The 24,706-nt window shown below is 38.2% G+C and overlaps 1 protein-coding gene across 1 annotated transcript in view; it reads left to right on the top strand.

Moving 5' to 3' along the window:
- Positions 1 to 24,706, top strand: part of abca1b (ATP-binding cassette, sub-family A (ABC1), member 1B) — an 82,100-nt gene that overhangs the window by 22,940 nt on the left and 34,454 nt on the right. Inside the window, exons 6-13 of the mRNA XM_061976546.2 lie at positions 13,031 to 13,152; positions 13,271 to 13,474; positions 13,826 to 13,915; positions 17,542 to 17,782; positions 22,052 to 22,191; positions 22,252 to 22,368; positions 22,430 to 22,624; positions 22,684 to 22,889. Of these exons, the coding sequence (XP_061832530.1) occupies positions 13,031 to 13,152; positions 13,271 to 13,474; positions 13,826 to 13,915; positions 17,542 to 17,782; positions 22,052 to 22,191; positions 22,252 to 22,368; positions 22,430 to 22,624; positions 22,684 to 22,889 (1,315 nt within the window). The remainder of the gene's footprint in view (positions 1 to 13,030; positions 13,153 to 13,270; positions 13,475 to 13,825; positions 13,916 to 17,541; positions 17,783 to 22,051; positions 22,192 to 22,251; positions 22,369 to 22,429; positions 22,625 to 22,683; positions 22,890 to 24,706) is intronic.

Below are 24,706 nucleotides of genomic sequence, written 5' to 3'. Positions count from 1 at the left end.
ACTTTGTTTTTTACGCGAGAAAAACTGGCAACTAAGTTGGCAAAATAAAATAAAGAACTTGTACAGTTTTTACATGGACAATATCATGTTGTAAAACAACAATGTCAATTCAACACAAACATTCTGCCAACTAAGCTGCCAGATTTTTCCGTAAACCCCCGCCCAAAAATGTAAAAACCGTAAAATGTTGTAAAAAAAAAACACTATATTTGACAGTAAAATGTTGTAAATTTAAAATTTTGACTGTAAAATGACTTAAAAGAATGTATATCATGAATAATGAAAATAAATTGATAGATTTTTGGCCCTCTGATGGCAGCATCACCATACTTGCCAACCCTCCCGGATTTTCCGGGAGACTCCCGAAATTCAGCGCCTCTCCCGAAAACCTCCCAGGGACAAATTATCTCCCGAAATTCAGGCGGACCTGACTGACGTGTCGACAGCCTGTTTTCACGTCCGCTTTCCCACAATATAAACAGCGTGCCTGCCCAATCACGTTATAACTGTAGAATGATAGAGGGCGAGTTCTTGGTTTCTTATGTGGGTTTATTGTTAGGCAGTTTCATTAACGTCCTCCCAGCGCGGCAACAACACACAACAACAGCAGTCACGTTTTTCGTCTACCGTAAAGCAGTTCGTCTGCCGTAAACAGCAATGTTGTGACACTCTTAAACAGGACAATACTGCCATCTACTGTACATGCATATGTGACAATAACATCTACGGCTTTTAGAGAGTGCAGTGCACAACTGCGCACACAACAAGGAGACGAAGCAGAATGCATCATCAGAGAGGGTGTTCAGCATGGTTAGAAAAATAGTGAGAGAGAATAGAACAAGGATGGACAATTAACTCAACAATGAGTAGATGAGTGTTATGTGTGTGTGTATATGTGTAAAAAAATGAACACTGAAATTCAAGTATTTCTCTTATTTATATATATATATATATATATATATATGGTACAACCCCCCATACAGCAAAAACGTCATCAACTGGTACAACCCCCCATACAGCAAAAACGTCTCAACGAACATTGGACACAAATTCCTCAATCTGATTGACAAACACTTTCCCAAAGACAACATCCTAAGAAAAGTATTCAACAAGAACAACATTAAATTGAGCTACAGCTGCATGAACAATATACGACAAATCATCTCAAACCACAACAAAACAATTGCAAATGAGCCGTCGGCCCTCAGACAGAGCGACTCCAAAACCAACAAAGGATGTAATTGTCGAAAGAAACCTGATTGCCCTCTCAACGGGGGGTGCTTACAAACATCAGTTGTCTACCAATCTAAGGTAATACGCAAGGACATTAACACATCCGACACATATGTAGGATTAACCGAGGGAGAATTCAAAACCAGATGGAACAATCACAAGGCTTCTTTCAGGAACAAAAACCTGCGAAATACCACAGAACTCAGCAAACACATTTGGGACCTCAAAGACAATAATGTTGAATATTCAATAACATGGCAAATTCTTGCATCCAGCACACCTTACAATAGTGGTAATAAAAGATGCAACCTATGCTTGAAAGAGAAACTGTTTATTATTTACCGTCCAGACCTGTCATCCCTCAACAAGCGCAGCGAAATTGTAACAACATGCCGCCATAGACGGAAACACCTCCTAGGTAACACATGAGCCAATCACCACGCCCCTAGGCCAGCCTGTACCCACCCACTCTGTGCCCTATACAAACCATGGTATGCGAATGCTCCCATTAAAATCTCCTGACGATTGAGGGTACCCCCCCTCATGAAACAGGCCTGTAGAGATGAAATAGTCTTGTGATTTTTTTCCCACACATACATATATATATATATACCTTAAAAAAAAAAAAAAATATATATATATATATATATATATATATAATAAAATATATATATATATATATATAGCTAGAATTCACTGAAAGTCACGTATTTCTTATATATATATATATATATATATATATATATATATATATATATATATATATATATATATATATATATATATATATATATATATATATATGAAATACTTGACTCCTCCCCTCTTAACCACGCCCCCGTCCCACCCCCGCCCCCACCTCCCGAAATCGGAGGTCTCAAGGTTGGCAAGTATGAGCATCACTGCCATGTGGCCCTCAGTTAAAACCACTTTGACATCCCTGCTCTAAAACAGCCATTTTGAGGTGGGGGGCTCCAGTCATAAAACTTGTAAAAATAAATCATATTATTGCTTAACTCTTGAGATCAACTTCTATCTGCCTATATAATTGAAAAAAACATTTCATTTATTTGATTTGCCCTTTTTGTCAAAGAAAACCATGTTTCTTATGCTAAAAACACAAAATATGCTGTAGTTTCCCCCAAGGCGAGTTGTTGATGTGAAGTAATTGGAGCTTTAAATAGGTCAATTATTCAGAGCACCATTGATTTTAATACATTATTCATTTTTGAGCAATGACAGTTTAAAAAAATTAAATCCCAGTAAAATGATTCGAGATCAAAACACTCAATAAAGTGTTAAAAAAGTTGTTTTGACTTTTAACACTTACCGTATTTTTCGGACTATAAGTCGCAGTTTTTTTCATAGTTTGGCCGGGCTCCAGTGCGACTTATATATGTTTTTTTCCTTCTTTATTATGCGTTTTCGGCAGGTGCGACTTATACTCCGGTGCGACTTATACTCCGAAAAATACGGTAAGTCTCTGTAGATCAACCTCAGATCAATCTGTCGATTTTACGTTTAGAATTTTAAATTTTTTTGATTTTTTTTTTTTTTATAGCAAACACACAAAATATGCAATATTTTCACCCCAAAATATTTCAAAGTATAATATTTGATGTGAAGTACTTGCAGCCTTGAACAGGTCAATAATTAACAATGTTTATTTCATTCATTGACTAATAATAACGACATTGATTCCGATTAATGAATATTTTTTGAGCAATGACAGTTTTAAAGAAAAAGCAGGGTGTTATTAGAGTCACCATTGCATAGGGGTGTAACGGTACACAAAAATTTCGGTTCGGTACGTACCTCGGTTTAGAGGTCACGGTTCGGTTCATTTTCGGTACAGTAAGAAAACAACAAAATATAAATATTTTGGTTATTTATTTACCAAATGTGTAAACAATGGCATAACATACATATACACACAGGGTCCATTGCCAGGGTTAATGTGGTCAACATATATAAAATAAAAACTAAATAAGATAAGGCTCAAAATGGTTTCTTAACACAACCTTTCTACATATAAAGTGCTTTTTTTGATTGATTGATTGAGACTTTTATTAGTAGATTGCACAGTACAGTACATATTCCGTACAATTGACCACTAAATGGTAACACCCCAATAGTCGGGGTCCACGTTAATCAACATTAAACTGCCTCAAGTTGTTGCTCAGATTAAATAAAATGACAAAACTTTTCTTTTACATATAAAAAGTGCAACATTAAATGGTTTCAAGTCAACTCAGCCTCAGATTTGGCTAACTTGGCAGTAAGAGGATATATGGGCTTATTGTTCTTCCACTATAGAAGTGGCTCAAAATCTAGTTTCTTTCTTTTCTTTCTTTAGTTTATTTGGAACATGAACACACTTACATCATAATACATCACACAATTTCATATCGTTTCATTTTACATCATGCCCAAAAAGGAGTGGGAAGAAGCAAAGCTTATTTAATCCTACCCCTTTCCCACTTCAAAGCGTTTACAAATATATAGAATCATTTACTGACCTTTTTATATAATAAAATAACATCTGTGAATTAGTATACAACAGTTTTGTAATATGTAATTAATTAATTAATTCAGTCATTATTAACATACTGAGATGAAGAATATCTTATTTTCAATAAGGTTGAAAGTATTTCTCATAATTCTTCTTTTTTGTACTCTGTAAGCACTATTATTTTGAACAACCTCTTAAACTGGATCATATCAGTACAATTTTTAACTTCTTTACTTAATCCATTCCATCATTTAATTCCACATACTGATATGCTAAAAGTTCTAAGTGTTGTACGTGCATATAAATGTTTTAAATTATTTTTTCCTCTAAGGTTATATTTCTCCTCTTTAGTTGAGAAGAATTGTTGTACATTCTTTGGTAGCAGGTTATAGTTTGCTTTGTACATCATTTTAGCTGTTTGCAATTTTACCAAATCACCGAACTTTAATATTTCTGACTTAATAAATAAAAGGTTTGTGTGTTCTCTATATCCAACATTATGTATTATTCTAACTGATCTTTTTTTGTAACACGGTTACACATTTGTAGTTATTTCCCCATATTTCTGCACAATAACTCAGATATGGTAACACTAGCGAGCAGTAGAGAATATGTAGTGATTTTTGGCCCAGGACATATTTTGCTTTATTCATTATTGAAATGTTTTTTGCCACCTTATGTTGTATGTTTTGTATATGAGATTTCCAGTTCATTTGGTCATCTATTAATACTCCCAAAAATCTAGTTTATTTTACCCTTTCTATGTCTACTCCGTCTATTTGTATTTGTGTATGATGCTCTTTTCTACTATTACCAAATAGCATTATTTTAGTTTTACTGAGATTCAAAGATAGTCTGTTTTTGTCAAACCATCTTTTTAATTTGTTCATTTCTTCTGTTATTATTAGGGCCCGCATGGCCCATTGTATAAGGACTCCCTTTGGGAGTCCTTATGCAATGGGACATAAGGACCTATTGAATTTCTAAGGTTTTATTTAGGGCCCGCATGGCCCATTGTATAAGGACTCCCAAAGGGAGTCCTTATGCAATGGGACATAAGGACCTATTGAATTTCTAAGGTTTTATTATTATTATTATACCGGCCGCCTCTTTGAGCTGCAATTTGACCCACTTAACATGCTTCAAAACTCACTATATTTGACGCACACGTCAGGACCTGCGACAATTGCCTTTTGATAAAAAAACCGAACAGCAAAACTCAAAATTACGCTCTAGCGCCCCCTAGGAAGAAAAAAAAACTAGACTGCCTGTAACTCCCACTAGGAAGGTCGGAGAGACATGAAACAAAAACCTTTATGTAGGTGTGACTTACACCTACCTTTCATAATTGTACATCCTCGGGCAACAATCAACAGGAAGTTGGCAATTCCCCCTTCAAGACAAAAAAGTACTAAAAACAGTAACTTTTGCCTGTTTGAGCTGTATTTTGACCCCCTTAACATGCTTCAAAACTCACCAAACTGAACACACACATCAGGACTGGCTAAAATTGTGATCTAATGAAAAAACCTAACCCCAAATCTAAAAATTGCGCTCTTAAGCAATTTTTGAATAAAACGCAGAAAAAACTGCTCCTCGGAAGAAAAAAATGACTAAACTGCCTGTAACTCCCACTGGGAAGGTCGGAGAGACATGAAACAAAAACCTCTATGTAGGTCTCACTTAGACCTACATTTCATAAATTGACAACCCCCAGCAAAAATCAACAGGAAGTTTGCTATTCCCCCTTCAAAACAATTTTTTTGTAAAAACCGGTCACCTTCCTTCAAAAATGATCTCCTCTGAGCGCGTTTGTCGTTTCGCCTTCAAACTAACACAGGAGAGAGATTGAACCCTTGTGATTACAATGACAGAAGCGCTTTTTTTCTAACTGCTCCGGTTTTGATTTTATGACCCTTCAAAGACCCGCTGCGCTGCTGTTTTTTTAAGATGGCTGCTTAAAAGCAGGAAGCACCAGCGTGCCCACACAATGCAGACAAGGTAGGTACACTACACAAAAGTATTGGGACAATTCGGACTAAAAGTAGACAAAAGTATTGGGACACTTATGACGAAAACTGAACAAAAGTATTGGGACACTTAGGACTAGCACCTGCCAAATATGCGGGCCCGACCAATGCTGCTTGCAGCTTTAATTTGTATTATCTTCTGTGTGCTCTCTCCTGAACAGAAAGCAGTTGTGTCGTCCGCAAATAAAACCAACTTTAAGTCCTTCGTAACCTTACAAATGTCGTTTATATAAAGATTCAGTTTCTAATGCAATATGGTCTTAAATCTGCTGCCATAAAAACAGTTGTTATTGCTTTAGCCCTGCCTGACTCGCCGAGGAGAGGCTGCTTGAATGCGGTGGTGACGCTTCCAAATGGGTTAGCATGTTTGACGTGTTGTCAGAAGCAGCTGCAAACCTCCGTCTTACGTTGTTGTATCGCGCAGCCAAAGTGTTCCCAAACGGGAGATCTTAACGAGGCAGGAGGGTCTTCGATGTGCATTGTTTACACAACGTGCGCTACGCTACTTAATATGTCCGTGTGGAAACTCGTTCGGTACACCTCCGAAACGAACCGAAACCCCCGTACCGAAACGGTTCAATACAAATACACGTACCGTTACACCCCTACCATTGCAACTTTCACCCTTTTTTTCCACTTTTTCATGGGGTTTTTTTGTAATAGTATTTCTGGAATAATGAGCAGCTCTTTGGACACTTGTGTTCTAAGACCTTCCATTTTGCTGAAAGCATTGCCCTAACAGGAGTGGAGACTCACTAGCACGATGCTGGCTAGCTGCTATGGTTAGCATGCTAGTTGCTAGAGTAGCCGTGTCATCGTTGGAATAAGTTCTAAGGTCATAGTGGCAAGTTTTGATGCCACGTCCAGTTGCATGGTTGGAAGGGAAGAAGAAAAGTGATACACTTCACATGAAAATGCTGTTTTTCAACTGAAGTGGAGCAAAGAAAAAGCTTACTTTCTTGTCCATTGAACAATGGAATGTTCTGCTTTGTGTGTTAATTATCCGGTGTTGTGTTTCCAACCTGATCTAACCTGCTAGTGGGGCCAGGTGACCTGTTGTCGTACTGTGAAAATGGTCAATTCCACCAATTAGAGACTCAGCAGGTCTGACTGAGCTGTGGTCCCTAACGAGCCAGAGAGCGCCCAGCCAATCAGGAGTCAGCAATTCTGCATGTGCTTCTTTACCATTGTCACCATTGTGTTCTTCAAGTTGTGCTACGCTCACAGTCACGTTGCCAGATGATTGTGAGGTCATGGGTGGTGCTAACATCTTCCTGAACGAGAAGGACTTCAGTGAAATGGCTGCTGATTGGTTGGTGGACGTCTCTACTGGAAACTCTCTCTCATTTGACCAATCACATCACTAGCACATCATCACCTGACAAGTCAACCACACTGACCCCGCCCCCTCCCTCCAGTGCCTGTGTGACTGAAACATCAAGGCCCTTTGGAGTGTGCCTGTGGTTGGGGTGTGGCACATCACTTTAAGGTTAATAGTAGTGCTGGTGGTAGTCAGATCACTAGACTAGATCATTCGAGTATGTCATTAGTCTGTGTCATGAGACTAGATCACTAAACTGCGTCACTAGATTGTCATGAGACTAGATCCATAGACTATGTCACTAGGCTACGTCACAAGACTAGATTGCTAAATTACGTCAATAGATTATGTCACTAGACCAAATTACTAGACTACATCATGAGACCAGGTCCCTAGACTATGTCGCTAGACTATGTCATTCAACATGATACTAGGCTACATAACTAGACTAGATCACTAGATAATGTCACTAGACCGGATCACTATGTCACTAGAACATATACTCATACTCATACTTGTAGATCACCAGACTGTCCCTAGACTATGTCACTAGACCAGATCAATCGACTATGTCACAAGACTGCATAATTAGACTACGTCACTAGACTCGGCCATTAGACTACGTCATTATATTATGTCACAAGGCCAGATCAATAGACTACGTCATGCTAATATATTATGTCACTAGACTAATACACTAGATTATGTCACGAGACTACATCACTAGAATATGTCACTAGACCAGATTAATAGACATGGTTGTAGATCACTAGACTATGTCACTAGACTACATCACCAGACTGTCACTAGACCAGATTACTAGACTATGCCACTAGATTACTTCATTAGACCACATCACTAGACTGTCACTCCACTATGTCACTAGACTGGATCAATAGACTATGTCTATAACTATGTTTTTAATTTTCCTGAGGGAACTCTCCTGAAGGAATCAATAAAGTACTATCTATCTATCTATCTATCTATCTATCTATCTATCTATGTCACTAGAGTATGTCACTAAACTCTGTCAACAGACTAGATCACTAGATTATGTCACTAGACTAAATCACTTAACTATGTCACTAGACTGGATTACTAGACTACATCACTAGATTATGTAATTTGACCACATCACTAGACTGTCACTACACTACGTCACTAGACTATGTCACTAGATTATGTCACTAGACTGGATCACTAGACTATGTCACTACATGATGTCACTAAAGTCTGTCACTAGACTATGACACAGACTAGATCACTAGAGTACGTCACTAGATTATGTCACCAGACCAGATCACTAGACTATGTCATGAGATCAGATCAGTAGACTAGATTACTAGACTGTCACTAGATTATGTTACCAGACCAGATCACTAGGCTATGTCACTAAACTGGATCACTAGACTATGTCACAAGAGTATGTCACTAGATGATGTCACTAAAGTCTGTCACTGGACTAGATCACTAGACTACGTCACTAGATTATGTCATGAGATCAGATAAGTAGACTATGTTACTAGACTAGATTACTAGACTGTCACTAGATTATGTTACCAGACCAGACCACTAGGCTATGTCACTAGATTATGTCACTAGACTGGATCACTAGACTAGATCACTAGACTATGTCATTCAACATGATACCAGGCTACATAACTAGACTAGATCACTAGATAATGTCACTAGACCGGATCACTAGACTATGTCACTAGAACATATACTCATAATCATACTTGTAGATCACCAGACTGTCCCTAGACTATGTCACTAGACCAGATCAATCGACTATGTCACTAGACTGCATAATTAGACTACGTCACTAGACTAGACCATTAGACTACGTCATTATGTCATGAGGCCAGATCAATAGACTACGTCATGCTAATATATTATGTCACTAGACTAATACACTAGATTATGTCACGAGACTACATCACTAGAATATGTCACTAGACCAGATTAATAGACATGGTTGTAGATCACTAGACTATGTCACTAGACTACATCACCAGACTGTCACTAGACCAGATTACTAGACTATGCCACTAGATTACTTCATTAGACCACATCACTAGACTGTCACTCCACTATGTCACTAGACTGGCTCAATAGACTATGTCTATGACTATGTTTTTAATTTTCCTGAGGGAACTCTCCTGAAGGAATCAATAAAGTACTATCTATCTATCTATCTATGTCACTAGAATATGTCACTAAACTCTGTCAACAGACTAGATCACTAGATTATGTCACCAGACTAAATCACTTGACTATGTCACTAGACCGGATTACTAGACTACATCACTAGATTGTCATTTGACCACATCACTAGACTGTCACTACACTACGTCACTAGACTATGTCACTAGATTATGTCACTAGACTGGATCACTAGACTATGTCACTAGATGATGTCACTAAAGTCTGTCACTAGACTATGACACAGACTAGATCACTAGACTACGTCACTAGATTATGTCACCAGACCAGACGACCTGATCTCATGACTATGTCATGAGATCAGATAAGTAGACTATGTTACTAGACTAGATTACTAGACTGTCACTAGATTATGTTACCAGACCAGATCACTAGGCTATGTCACCAGATTATGTCACTAGACTGGATCACTAGACTATGTCACAAGAGTATGTCACTAGATGATGTCACCGGACTAGATCACTAGACTACGTCTCTAGATCAGTAGACTAGATGACTAGACTGTCAGTAGACTGGATGTGAGTCGTCTGAAGTGATGAAGAGACCAAACATCTTGGAAGACAACTCCAACATTTGTGATTGATTAAATATCTTGAGAATATTTAGCATGATCTCATTTTTATTTCATCATTGACTTTTATGTCATTTCCTTTGGTACATCTGAACTTTATTACTGGCACTTTTTGAGAACACTTTTCTCTAACAGTGCATTGAATTGTAAAATGGTTTATAACTGCATGAACGTGTGAGTGCGGGAAGAAAAGCAACATTCTACCTAGATCCACATAAATAAACCAAACTAAGCCTTAACATCTTTTGTTGCGCAATCCAGCATGCCCAACATGTGACACATTCTCTCCACACTCCCTGTGTAGGAGGGCTGCGTGTCCCAGCATGCACTGGGCCAACACTTTGTGTCCAGCATGCACTGGGCCAACACTTTGTGTCACACACACAGGTCTAGTACATTTTAGCCCTCATTTTAACTCAATTAACCTTCTGCAAGTGTGTGTGTGTGTGTGTGTGTGTGTGTGTGTGTGTGTGTGTGTGTGTGTGTGTGTGTGTGTGTGTGTGTGTGTGTGTGTGTGTGTTCTGGCAATGCTTACTTAATGGGGACATCACTCTGTTTACACAGTCACCTTTAGGGCACCTCTGACGGTATGGGGACAAAAATACAGGTCCCCTTTTTTATTTATTTTTTTTTATTTTTTGAAATGGTCCATAGTAGTCACGTACACATTTGTGTGAATTATGCAAAATTATTTAAATTTGGTCCCCATGAACCATATTAACTCTTTTCCCCAGGGTCCCCAGTAAGAATGATCAGCACATTACTTCATCAATCCAGAGATTTAAAGACGTGTATGTGATGTGGTCAAATGACATAATCTAGTGATGTAGTCTAGTGACATAGTCAAGGGATTTAGTCTAGTGACATAATCTAGTGATCTAGTCTGTTGACAGAGTTTAGTGACATACTCTAGTGATCTAGTCTAGTGACATAGTGTAGTGATGTGGTCTAATGAAGTAATCTAGTGACATAGTCTAGTAATCTGGTCTAGTGACATGGTCTAGTGAAAGTCTAGTGACATAGTCTAGTGATTTAGTCTGGTAATGTAGTCTAGTGATGTAGTCTAGGGACATAGAGTATGATCTGGTCTAGTGACATAGTTTAGTGACAGTCTGGTGGTGTAGTCGAGTGATCTGGTCTAGTGACATAGTCTAGTGATCTACAACCATGACATAGTCTATTAATCTGGTGTAGTGACATAATCTAGTGATGTAGTCTCGTGACATACTCTAGTGTATTAGTCTAGTGACATAATCTAGTGATCTAGTCTGTTGACATAGTCTAGTGACAGAGTTTAGTGACATACTCTAGTGATCCAGTCTAGTGACATAGTGTAGTGATGTGGTCTAATGAAGTAATCTAGTGACATAGTCTAGTAATCTGGTCTAGTGACATGGTCTAGTGAAAGTCTAGTGGCATAGTCTAGTGATTTAGTCTGGTAATGTAGTCTAGTGATGTAGTCTAGGGACATAGAGTATGATCTGGTCTAGTGACATAGTCTAGTGACAGTCTGGGGATGTAGTCTAGTGATCTGGTCGAGTGACATAGTCTAGTGATCTACAACCATGACGTAGTCTATTAATCTGGTCTAGTGACATTATCTAGTGATGTAGTCTCGTGACATAATCTAGTGTATTAGTCTAGTGACATAATCTAGTGATCTAGTCTAGTGACAGAGTTTAGTGACATACTCTAGTGATCCAGTCTAGTGACATAGTGTAGTGATGTGGTCTAATGAAGTAATCTAGTGACATAGTCTAGTAATCTGGTCTAGTGACATGGTCTAGTGAAAGTCTAGTGGCATAGTCTGGTAATGTAGCCGAGTGATGTAGTCTAGGGACATAGAGTATGATCTGATCTAGTGACATAGTCTAGTGACAGTCTGGGGATGTAGTCTAGTGATCTGGTCGAGTGACATAGTCTAGTGATCTACAACCATGACGTAGTCTATTAATCTGGTGTAGTGACATAATCTAGTGATGTAGTCTCGTGACATAATGTAGTGTATTAGTCTAGTGACATAATCTAGTGATCTAGTCTGTTGACATAGTCTAGTGACATACTCTAGTGATCCAGTCTAGTGACATAGTGTAGTGATGTGGTCTAATGAAGTAATCTAGTGACATAGTCTAGTAATCTGGTCTAGTGAAAGTCTAATGGCACAGTCTAGTGATTTAGTCTGTTAATGTAGTCTAGTGATGTAGTCTAGGGACATAGAGTATGATCTGGTCTAGTGACATAGTTTAGTGACAGTCTGGTGGTGTAGTCGAGTGATCTGGTCTAGTGACATAGTCTAGTGATCTACAACCATGACGTAGTCTATTAATCTGGTCTAGTGACATTATCTAGTGATGTAGTCTCGTGACATTATCTAGTGTATTAGTCTAGTGACATAATATATTAGCATGACGTAGTCTATTGATCTGGCCTCGTGACATAATATAATGACGTAGTCTAGTGGCCTAGTCTAGTGACGTAGTCTAATTATGCAGTCTAGTGACATAGTCGATTGATCTAGTCTCTTTTGACATAGTCTAGGGACAGTCTGGTGATCTACAAGTATAAGTATGAGTATATGTTCTAGTGACATAGTCTAGTGATCCAGTCTAGTGACATTATCTAGTGATCTGGTCTAGTTATGTAGCTTAGTATCATGTTGAATGACATAGTCTAGTGATCTAGTCTCGTGACATAGTCTAGGGACAGTCTGGTGATCTACAAGTATAAGTATGAGTATATGTTCTAGTGACATAGTCTAGTGATCCGGTCTAGGGACATTATCTAGTGATCTGGTCTAGTTATGTAGCTTAGTATCATGTTGAATGACATAGTCTAGTGATCTAGTCTCGTGACATAGTCTAGGTCCCCACAAGTCATGATCAAAAACTTGGTCCCCATTCCAAATGATAACCAGTGTGTGTGTGTGTGTGTGCGTGTGTGTGTGTGTGTGTTTTGTAGGTTTCAATTTCAGAGTCAATTTCAAGTATACATATGTTTACTCATTCTTTTATTACCATCAGACATCTTTTATTTGCGACACACGGCCATGTGTCAAACCGTGTGTGTGTGTGTGTGTGTGTGTGTGTGTGTGTGTGTGTGTGTGTGTGTGTGTGTGTGTGTGTGTGTGTGTCTTGTAGGCTTCAAGTTGAAGCACTTCCTGCGAGATGATGAGACTTTGTCCAGCTTCCTGTTGAGGAATGCCACTCTTCCTCCATCTGTTGTGGATCACATCCTGGAGGCCGACGTCAACTTGGAGAAGGTGATCATCCTGCACGCACACGCACACACACACACACACACACACACACACACACACACACACACACACACACACACACACGCCATCAAACTGAGGTATCTCTCTATGTGCGTCTCAGGTCCTTCTCAAAGGGTTCGGGGTCCACCTGCGGGACGCATGTCCTCGGAAAGCGGCGGGGCGGAGTGTGGAGGAATTTGTGAAGATCTCAGACCCGCTGGCCTCCATGATGGTCCAGGAAGTGGTGTGTCGCGCTCCTAATGTGTGGCTGAACCGGGCAGAGCAGAACTTCCTGGACAACGTGGACTTCCTCAAACCTGTCTTGGTAAAAAGTCTCGCCTGCAGCCTGACAGACAGAATTGAGGGTGTGTGTGTGTGTGTGTGTGTGTGTGTGTGTGTGTGTGTAGAGGCGTGTCCCAGCTTGTCTCTCTTTTCTTTAGTTCTCAGTCTGTGTCGCCTGTAGGCTCCTTTTTCAAGGTCAGGAAACAGGAAGAGAAGCTGACTGACTGTGTGAACCTCACATGTCTGAAAGACTCGTTTCCATAGCAACGTGTTTCAGCTGGCTAAAAACACAAGCTCATGAAAAAGACTTGTCAGGTTTACTACTCACACCAATAAGAATGCCACTCACGTGTGTGTGTGTGTGTGTGTGTGTGTGTGTGTGTGTCTCACACAGAGGGATGCCCGGTCGGACCCTGAAGCTGTCAAGGAGGTTGCCACGGCAACCAACAAGCTTCTGGACAGTCTGGGCTCGCTGGCGGTGGAGGTAAGAAACTGACCGTGATGTCACAGGAAGTGACTGTCATGTGACCTGGTTCCCCCAGCTGGTTGAGGTTCCACGAGTCCAGGCCTTGGTTTTATTCACTCGACATCCAAAACACTGCAGGGGGTGGTGGGGCCTGTCCAAGGTCACAAACCGCTTTCATGTGACCTGCTTCAGGCTCAGCGGGTCAGCTCGACCCACAACTTGTCAGCTGAACAAAGAACCAGAACCAACAAATATTGTGTGTGTGTGTGTGTGTGTGTGTGTGTGTGTGTGCGCGCGCACCGCCTGCTGATTCGTCCTCGTTGACTTGTCCAGTCTGGGCAAACATCAAGAAGCAACCCAGGGGTCTTCATTAGTACAATCAGAATGTTCACATATCCCCTGAAAGTTATTCGAGCAGTGCTAGTCAGTGAGCTAAAAGCCACGGGCTGTCAACTCAATGTCCATCACAGCTCTTAAGGCATCGAGAAGTGAAGTCAAGTGAGCCACGCTAGCTGGCGTTCATTCCATACACATCTTCAAGACCTAAATCATTCTTCTCAAATAGAGGGGCAGTGAGGTATCGAGGCGGGGGACTAGTTACGTAGTCTAGTGATCCAGTCTAGTGACGTAGTCTAGTAACATAGTTTACTGATCTGGTCTCATGACATAGTCTAATGATCTGCTCTGGCAACATAATCTAGTGACGCAGTCTAGTGATCTAATCTGGTGATATAGTCTAGTGATGTGGTCTATTGACATAATCTAGTAATCTAGTGTAGTGACATAGTCTAGTGCTCTAGTCTAGTGACGTAGTGTAGTGACAGTCTAGTGATTTGGTCTATTGACATAATGTAGTGACATAGTCTAGTAATCTAGTGTAGTGATATAGTCTACTGCTCTAGTCTAGTGACGTAGTGTAGTGACAGTCTAGTGATTTGGTCTATTGACATAATCTAGTGACATAGTCTAGTGACATAGTCTAGTGACAATCTAGTGATGTGGTCTCGTGACGTAGTCTAGTGACAATCTAGTGATGTGGTCTATTGACATAATCTAGTGACATAGTCTAGTTATCTAGTGTAGTGACATATTCTAGTGCTCTAGTCTAATGATCTAGTCTGTTGATATAGTCTAGTGATCTAGTCTGGTGATGTAGTCTAGGGATGTAGTCTTGTGACATTGTCTGGCGATATACTCTATGATCTGGTCTAGTGACATAGTCTAGGGAGAGTCTAGTGATCTAGTCTAGTAACATAGTCAAGTGATCTGGTCTGGTAACATAATCTAGTGACGTAGTCTGGGGACATAGTCTAGTGACATAGTTTAGTGAAATAATTTAGTGACGTACTGTAGTGACGTATTCTAGTGACGTAGTGTAGTGACATTCTATTGATGTGGTCTATTGACATAATCTAGTGACCTAGTCTAGTAATCTAGTGTAGTGACATAGTCTAGTGATCTAGACTAATGATCTAGTCTAGTTACGTGGTGTAGTGACATAGTCTAGTGACATAGTCGAGTGATGTAGTCTAGAGATGTAGTCTTGTGACATTGTCTGGGGATATACTCTATGAACTGGTCGAGTGACATAGTCGAGGGACAGTCTAGTGATCTAGTCTAGTATCATAGTGTAGTGATCTGGTCTGGTTACATAATCTAGTGACATAGTCTAGTGAACTAGTCTGGTAACATAATCTTGTGACGTACTCTAGTGACAAAGTGTAGTGACATAATCTAGTGACGTAGTGTAGTGACAGTCTAGTGATCTAGTGACATGGTCTAGTGACATAGTCTAGTGATCTGGTCTGGCAACATCATCTAGTGTCGTAGTCTAGTGAATTAGTCAGGTGACATAGTCTAGTGACAGAGTTCAGTGAAATAAACTAGTGACATAGTCTAGTGACGTAGTGTAGTGACAGTCTAGTGATGTGCTCTATTGACATAATCTAGTAATCCGGTGTAGTGACATAGACTAGTGATCTAGTCTCGTGATGTAGTCTCGTGACATTGTCTGGGGACATAGTCAATGATGTGGTCTAGTGACATAGTCTAGGGATGTAGTCTAGTGACATTGTCTGGGGACATAGTCAATGATGTGGTCTAGTGACATAGTCTAGGGATGTAGTCTAGTGACATTGTCTGGGGACATAGTCAATGATGTGGTCTAGTGACATAGTCTAGGGAGAGTCTAGTGATCTAGTCTAGTAACATAGTCTAGTGATCTGGTCTCATCACATTGTCTAGTGATCTTGTCTGGTAACATAATCTAGTGACATAGTCTAGTGATCTGGACAAGTCAGACAGACAACGTTCCCACTCTGTACTTCTTACATAGGAGCAGGCGGGCATGAGATGTACTTCTTATATAGGAGCAGGCGGGCATGAGATGTACTTCTTATATAGGAACAGGCGGGCATGAGAAGTACTTCTTATATAGGAGCAGGCGGGCCTGAGAAGTACTTCTCATATAGGAACAGGCGGGCATGAGAAGTACTTCTTATATAGGAGCAGGCGGGCATGAGAAGTACTTCTTATATAGGAGCAGGCGGGCATGAGAAGTACTTCTTATATAGGAGCAGGCGGGCCTGAGAAGTACTTCTCATATAGGAACAGGCGGGCATGAGAAGTACTTCTTATATAGGAGCAGGCGGGCATGAGAAGTACTTCTTATATAGGAGCAGGCGGGCATGAGAAGTACTTCTCATATAGGAACAGGCGGGCATGAGAAGTACTTCTTACATAGGAGCAGGTGGGCATGAGAAGTACTTCTCATATAGGAACAGGCAGGCATGAGAAGTACTTCTTATATAGGAACAGGCGGGCATGAGATGTACGTCTTACATAGGAACAGGCGGGCATGAGAAGTACTTCTTACATAGGAGCAGGCGGGCATGAGAAGTACTTCTTATATAGGAACAGGCGGGCATGAGATGTACTTCTTATATAGGAGCAGGCTGGCATGAGAAGTACTTCTTATATAGGAACATGCGGGCATGAGATGTACTTCTTACATAGGAGCAGGGGAGCATGAGAAGTACTTATATAGGAACAGGCGGGCATGAGAAGTACTTCTTACATAGGAGCAGGCGGGCATGAGAAGTACTTCTTATATAGGAACAGGCGGGCATGAAATGTACTTCTTATATAGAAGCAGGCGGGCATGAGAAGTACTTCTTATATAGGAACAGGCGGGCATGAGATGTACTTCTTATATAGGAGCAGGCTGGCATGAGAAGTACTTCTTATATAGGAACAGGCGGGCATGAGATGTACTTCTTACATAGGAGCAGGCGGGCATGAGAATGTGTCGGGGAGTTAGACTTAGACAAACTTTATTGATCCCCAATTGTTCCACACAGTAGCTCAGTTACAAAGAATAATGCAGTTAAAAAGTAGAGTAAAAATGTACCATAGTATAACATATATGTAATATGATATATGTAATATGATGTATGTAATATGATATATAATATATGTAATATGATATATGATATATAAAGACTCCACAAGTCCTAGATTGGTGTGTAGGATGAATTGAATATGATAAAGTTGTATTTCAGTTAGTTAGTAAAGTGAATGAGAAGTTGTGAAGTTAAGTTAAAGTTAAAGTAGCACTGATAAGTGAAGTCTTTGATGTTCCTCAGCTGGCTGGCATGAAGAGCTGGATGGACCTGAGGAAGGAGATCCTCTTCCTCACCCACAACGCCACGTCCTCGCCCAGCGCCATGTACCAGGCCGGGTCACGCATCCTGTGTGGACACCCGGAAGGCGGCGGGCTCCAGATCAAGTCCCTGAACTGGTACGAGGACAGCAACTACAAGGCTCTCTTCGGGAATCACAACAGCAGCGAGGACGAGCCCGCCGCTCTCTACGACAACTCTTCTAGTGAGTGCACGCCACTTCCTCTTTCCTCACTTCCTGTTTCCTGCTGCAGGTCTCAGGCTTTGTTGCTGACTGTGTCCATGTGTACACTTCCTACATCTTCAGACCCCACTACACACACATGTACAGCATCAGACCCCACTACACACACATGTACAGCATCAGACCCCACTACACACACATGTACAGCATCAGACCCCACTACACACACATGTACAGCATCAGACCCCACTACACGCTTCCTACATCACACACACATGTACAGCATCAGACCTCACTACACACACATGTACAGTATCAGACCCCACTACACGCTTCCTACATCACACACACATGTACAGCATCAGACCCCACTACACACACATGTACAGCATCAGACCCCACTACACACACATGTACAGCATCAGACCTCACTACACACACATGTACAGCATCAGACCCCACTACACACACATGTACAGCATCAGACCTCACTACACACACATGTACAGCATCAGACCCCACTACACACACATGTACAGCATCAGACCCCACTACACGCTTCCTACATCACACACACATGTACAGCATCAGACCTCACTACACACACATGTACAGCATCAGACCCCACTACACACACATGTACAGCATCAGACCTCACTACACACACATGTACAGCATCAGACCCCACTACACGCTTCCTACATCACACACACATGTACATCATCAGACCTCACTACACACACATGTACAGCATCAGACCCCACTACACGCTTCCTACATCACACACACATGTACAGCATCAGACCTCACTACACACACATGTACAGTATCAGACCCCACTACACGCTTCCTACATCACACACACAAGTACAGCATCAGACCCCACTACACACACATGTACAGTATCAGACCCCACTACACACACATGTACAGTATCAGACCCCACTACACACTTCTTACATCACACACACATGTACAGCATCAGACCTCACTACACACACATGTACAGCATCAGACCTCACTACACACACATGTACAGTATCAGACCCCACTACACACACATGTACAGTATCAGACCCCACTACACGCTTCCTACATCACACACACATGTACAGCATCAGACCTCACTACACACACATGTACAGTATCAGACCCCACTACACACACGTATAATAACAATAACACCACATTAATAATAACATTACATTACTAATGACAATAACACCACATTAATAATAACAATAACACTATAATAATAATAACAATAACACCACATTAATAATAACAATAATATTACATTAATAATAACAATAACACCACATTAATAATAACATTACATTAATAATAACAATAACACCACATTAATAATAACAATAACATTACATTAATAATAACAATAACACCACATTAATAATAACAATAACACCACATTGATAATAACAATATTACATTAATAATAACAATAATACCACATTAATAATAATAACACCATGTTAATAATAACAAAAACACAACATTAATAATAACAATAACATTACATTAATAATAACAATAACACCACATTAATAATAACAATAACATTACATTGATAATAACAATAACACTACATTAATAACAATAACAACACATTAATAATAATAACATTACATTAATTATAACATTACATTAATAACAATAACACCACATTAATAATTACAATACATTAATAATAACATTACATTAATAACAATAGCACCACATTAATAATAACAATAACATTACATTAATAGTAACAATAACACTACATTATTAATAACAATAACACCACATTAATAATAACAATAACACTACATCATTAATAACAACAACACCACATGAATGATAACAATAACACCACATTAATAATAACAATAACACCACATTAATAATAACAATAACACCACATTAATAAAAACAATAATATTACATTAATAATAGCAATAACACCACATTAGTAATACTAACACCACATTAATAATAACAATAACACCACATTAATAATAACAATAACACCACATTAATAATAACAATAACATTTCATTAAGAATAACAATAACGCCACATTAATAATAACAATAACATTACATTAATAATAACAATAACACCACATTAATAATAACAATAACACCACATTAATAATAACAATAACATTACATTAATAACAATAACACCACATTAATAATAACAATAACACTACATTAATAATAACAATAACACTACATTAACAATAACACCACAGTAATGATAACAATAACACCACATTAATTATAACAATAACACCACATTAATAATAACAATAACATTACATTAATAATAACATTACATTAATAACAATAACACCACATTAATAATAACAATAACATTACATTAATAATAACAATAACACTACATTAATAATAAAAATAACACCACATTAATGATAACAATAACACTACATTAATAATAACAATAACACCACATTAATAATAACAATAACATTACATTAATAATAACAATAACACCACATTAATAATAACAATAACATTACATTAATAATAACAATAACACTACATTAATTAATAATAACAATAACACCACATAATAATAACAATAACATTACATTAATAACAATAACACCACATTAATAATAACAATAACATTACATTAATAATAACACTACATTAATAATAACAATAACACCACATAATAATAACAATAACATTACATTAATAATAACAATAACACCACATTAATAATAACAATAACATTACATTAATAATAACAATAACACCACATAATAATAACAATAACATTACACTAATAATAACATTCCATTATTAATAACAATAACATTGTTACGATCCGCTGCCCGGATCATAGTTTGTTTATGTTTGTGTCACGTGTTTTCAGCACCTTGAGTTTAGTTTGTTTCTGTTGTCATGACGGCAGATTGTACGCACCTGCCTCTGGTTAGTGTTCGGGACGCGCACCTGTTGCCCGGGCACTAATCAGAGGGCTATTTAGTCTTTGCTCTGGCCTCACTCTGTCTGGCTTCGTAGTTTGTTCTCATACAACTGTTAACGACTACTTAGATTTCATGCTATGCTATTTTTTTCCTGCTAGCTCCCACGCTAGTCCTTTTGTTTTGCCTTTTGTGCTACATGCATGTCTTTTGTTTATCCATCATATGATTTATATTTAAAATAAATCATTTTCCTACCTGCAAGCTGTGTCCGAAGCCGTCTGCATCCTTGGGAGAACCACACCCGCATCACTATGCGACCAAGTCGTTTCAAACATTCCATTAATAATAATAATAACATTACATTAATAATAATAATAACACCACATTAATAATAACAATAACACCACATTAATAATAACAATAACATTACATTAATAATAAAAATAACACCACATTAATAATAACAATAACATTACATTAATAATAACAATAACACCACATTAATAATAACAATAACACTACATTAATAATAACAATAACACCACGTTAATAATAACAATAACACTACATTAATAATAACAATAACACCACGTTAATAATAACAATAACACTACATTAATAATAACAATAACACCACGTTAATAATAACAATGACACCACATTCACCCTTTTGGCCCCTATGGGCGGGCACAGTGTTCATTTTGTTGACTAATCATTTTGTGTGAGTTATTGTCAACGCCTTTTTTCCTCATGACGAAAATAGGACAATAACTGACAAAATAAATGCTAACGACATGATCACATGAAACTACAGCTTGCACTGTACTTCATGTACTGTACTTCATGTACTTCATGTGATCAAAGGTCACTCATGTGTTCATGCTATAATTTGTACCAGGATCACATTTGTTTGTTGTTGTATAAAGACACACATTTTTCAACACTTCCCTCCTATTGGCTGAGAGCAGGAAACACTTCCATCCTATTGGCTGAGAGCAGGAAACACTTCCCTCCTATTGGCTGAGAGCAGTAAACAGTGACCAATCAGAAGAGTTGCTGTGTAGTCCATGGCTTGTCCCTTTCGGGGTCACAGGGGGTACTGGAGCCTATCTCAGCTGTTTTTGACCTCTCTTCTGACGTCATCTTGTTGTCTTGGACATGGTGACCACTACACCATGTCTGCTAGCCCCTCCCACTCACTCTTTTGAAGAATCTTTCATTTGTCATTTTCAAAATGTGTGATGAACATGTTTGAGTGTGAGTAATGACATGAGTGATGAACGTGTGTGTGTTTGCGTGTGTGTGTGTGTGTGTGTGTGTGTTTGCAGCACCGTACTGCAACAGCCTGGTGAGCAGCATGGATTCCAACCCCATGTCCAGGATGATCTGGGAGGCAGTGAAGCCGCTGCTGATGGGGAAACTTCTCTACACTCCCGAGACCCCCGCCACCCGCAGGATCATCCACGAGGTGATGACATCACTTCCCGTTCCGTGGCGGCATACGTGAAAGTCTGCGTGTTGCCTTCAGGTGAACCGGACGTTCCAAGAGCTGGGCGTGTTCAGGGACCTGGGAGGAATGTGGGAGGAGATGAGACCCAAAGTCTGGGACTTCCTGGAGAACGGCGAGCAGATGAACCTCATGAGGGTAATCACCTTTTATTCTCCTCCATGGGACACAAACAAGACCTTTCTTCAACCACTTTCAGAGTTTGCTGAGAAACAACGTGACAGCCACCTACTTCCACGCCCACTTGGTCAAAACCGACTGGACCGTGTCCGACATCTCCCACTTCCTGTCCAGGCACGCCGACCAGCAGCGGGCGGCGAGCAGCGCCGTCACCTGGCGGGACATCTTTAACGAGACGGACCAGGCTGTGACCGGCATCTCCCGCTTCATGGAGGTGAGAGTCCACCCCCACACGCCTGCACGCCTTTGGTCACATGACTCCTCCTCTTCCAGTGTGTCAATCTGGACAAACTGCAGCCCGTCTCCAGTGAGGAACACATGGTCAACGAGTCCATGGTCCTGCTGGAGGACAGGAAGTTCTGGGCCGGGATCGTCTTCCCAGACGTGGCTGCCAATGCCACAGACCTGCCGCCCAACATCAGCTACAAGATCCGCATGGACATCGACAACGTGGAGCGGACCAATAAGATCAAAGACGCGTAAGGAGGAGATTAGCATTATTATGTAGAGGGCGGAGCTTTCCTCTGATGAAGGTTTTCTTTGTCCAGTTGTTCCTCGCCACCTTCACTCTAAAGCAGGGTGTCAAACTCATTTTCATTCATCGCAGTAATGGCTGCTTTTTTTTAACTTTATGCATGCAAATTAATATCAAAACATTTTTATATTCATGGACATTATGCATGCAAATTAATATCAACATTTTTTTATATTCATTTACATTATGCATGCAAATTAATAGCAAAATGTTTTATATTCATTTGCATTATGCATGCAAATTAATATAAACATTTTTATATTCATGACATTATGCATGCAAATTAATATCAACATTTGTTTATATTAATTTACATTATGCATACAAATTAATATCAACATTTTTTTATATGCATTTACATTATGCATGCAACTTAATATCAAAAATGTTTTATATTCATTTACATTATGCATGCAAATTAATATAAAAAAATTATATTCATTTACATGATGCATGCAAATTAATATATAAATGTTTATATTCATTGACTTTATGCATGCAAATTAATGTCAAAACATTTTTATATTCATTGACATTATGCATGCAAACTAATATCAACATTTTTATATTCATTTACATTATGCATGCAAATCAATATAAAAAATGTTCATATTCATTTACATTATGCATGCAAATTAATGTCAAACATTTTATATTCATTTCCATTGTGCATTCAAATTAATATCAACATTTGTTTATATTAATTGACATTATGCATGCAAATTAATATCAACATTTTTATATTCATTTACATTACGCATGCAAATCAATATCAAAACATTTTCATATTCATTGACATTATGCATGCAAATTAATATCAAACGTTTTTATATTCATTTACATTATGCATGTAAATGAATATAAAAATGTTTATATTCATTGACTTTATGCATGCAAATTAATATCAAAATATTTTTATATTCATTGACATTATGCATGCAAATTAATATCAACATTCTTTTACTATTCATTGACTTTATGCATGCAAATTAATATCAAAATATTTTTATATTCATTGACATTATGCATGCAAATTAATATCATCTTTTTTTTTTTAATTCATTTACATTATGCATGCAAATCAGTATAAAAAATGTTCATATTCATTTACATTATGCATGCAAATTAATGTCAAACATTTTTATATTCATTTTCATTATGCATTCAAATTAATATCAATATTTGTTTATATTAATTGACATTATGCATGCAAATTAATATCAACATTTTTATATTCATTTACATTATGCATGCAAATCAATATCAAAAATGTTTCATATTCATTGACATTATGCATGCAAATTAATATCAAATTTTTTTTATATTCATTGACTTTATGCATGCAAATTAATATCAAAATGTTTTTATATTCATTTACATTATGCATGCAAATTAATATAAAAATGTTTATATTCATTGACTTTATGCATGCAAATTAATATCAAATTGTTTTTAATATTCATTGACATTATGCATGCAAATTAATATCAAAAAAATGTTTTATATTCGTTTACATTATGCATGCAAATTAATATCAACTTTTTTTATATTCATTGACTTTATGCATGCAAATTAATATCAAAATATTTTTATATTCATTTACATTATGCATGCAAATTAATATAAAAATGTTTATATTCATTGACTTTATGCATGCAAATTAATATCAAATTGTTTTTAATATTCATTGACATTATGCATGCAAATTAATATCAAAAATGTTTTATATTCGTTTACATTATGCATGCAAATTAATATCAA

The sequence above is a fragment of the Nerophis lumbriciformis genome, linkage group LG16 (genome assembly GCF_033978685.3).
Source record: "Nerophis lumbriciformis linkage group LG16, RoL_Nlum_v2.1, whole genome shotgun sequence".
Lineage (NCBI taxonomy): Eukaryota > Metazoa > Chordata > Actinopteri > Syngnathiformes > Syngnathidae > Nerophis > Nerophis lumbriciformis.
Note: the sequence above shows the minus strand (reverse complement) of the source record. Positions and strands in the feature narration are given on the sequence as shown.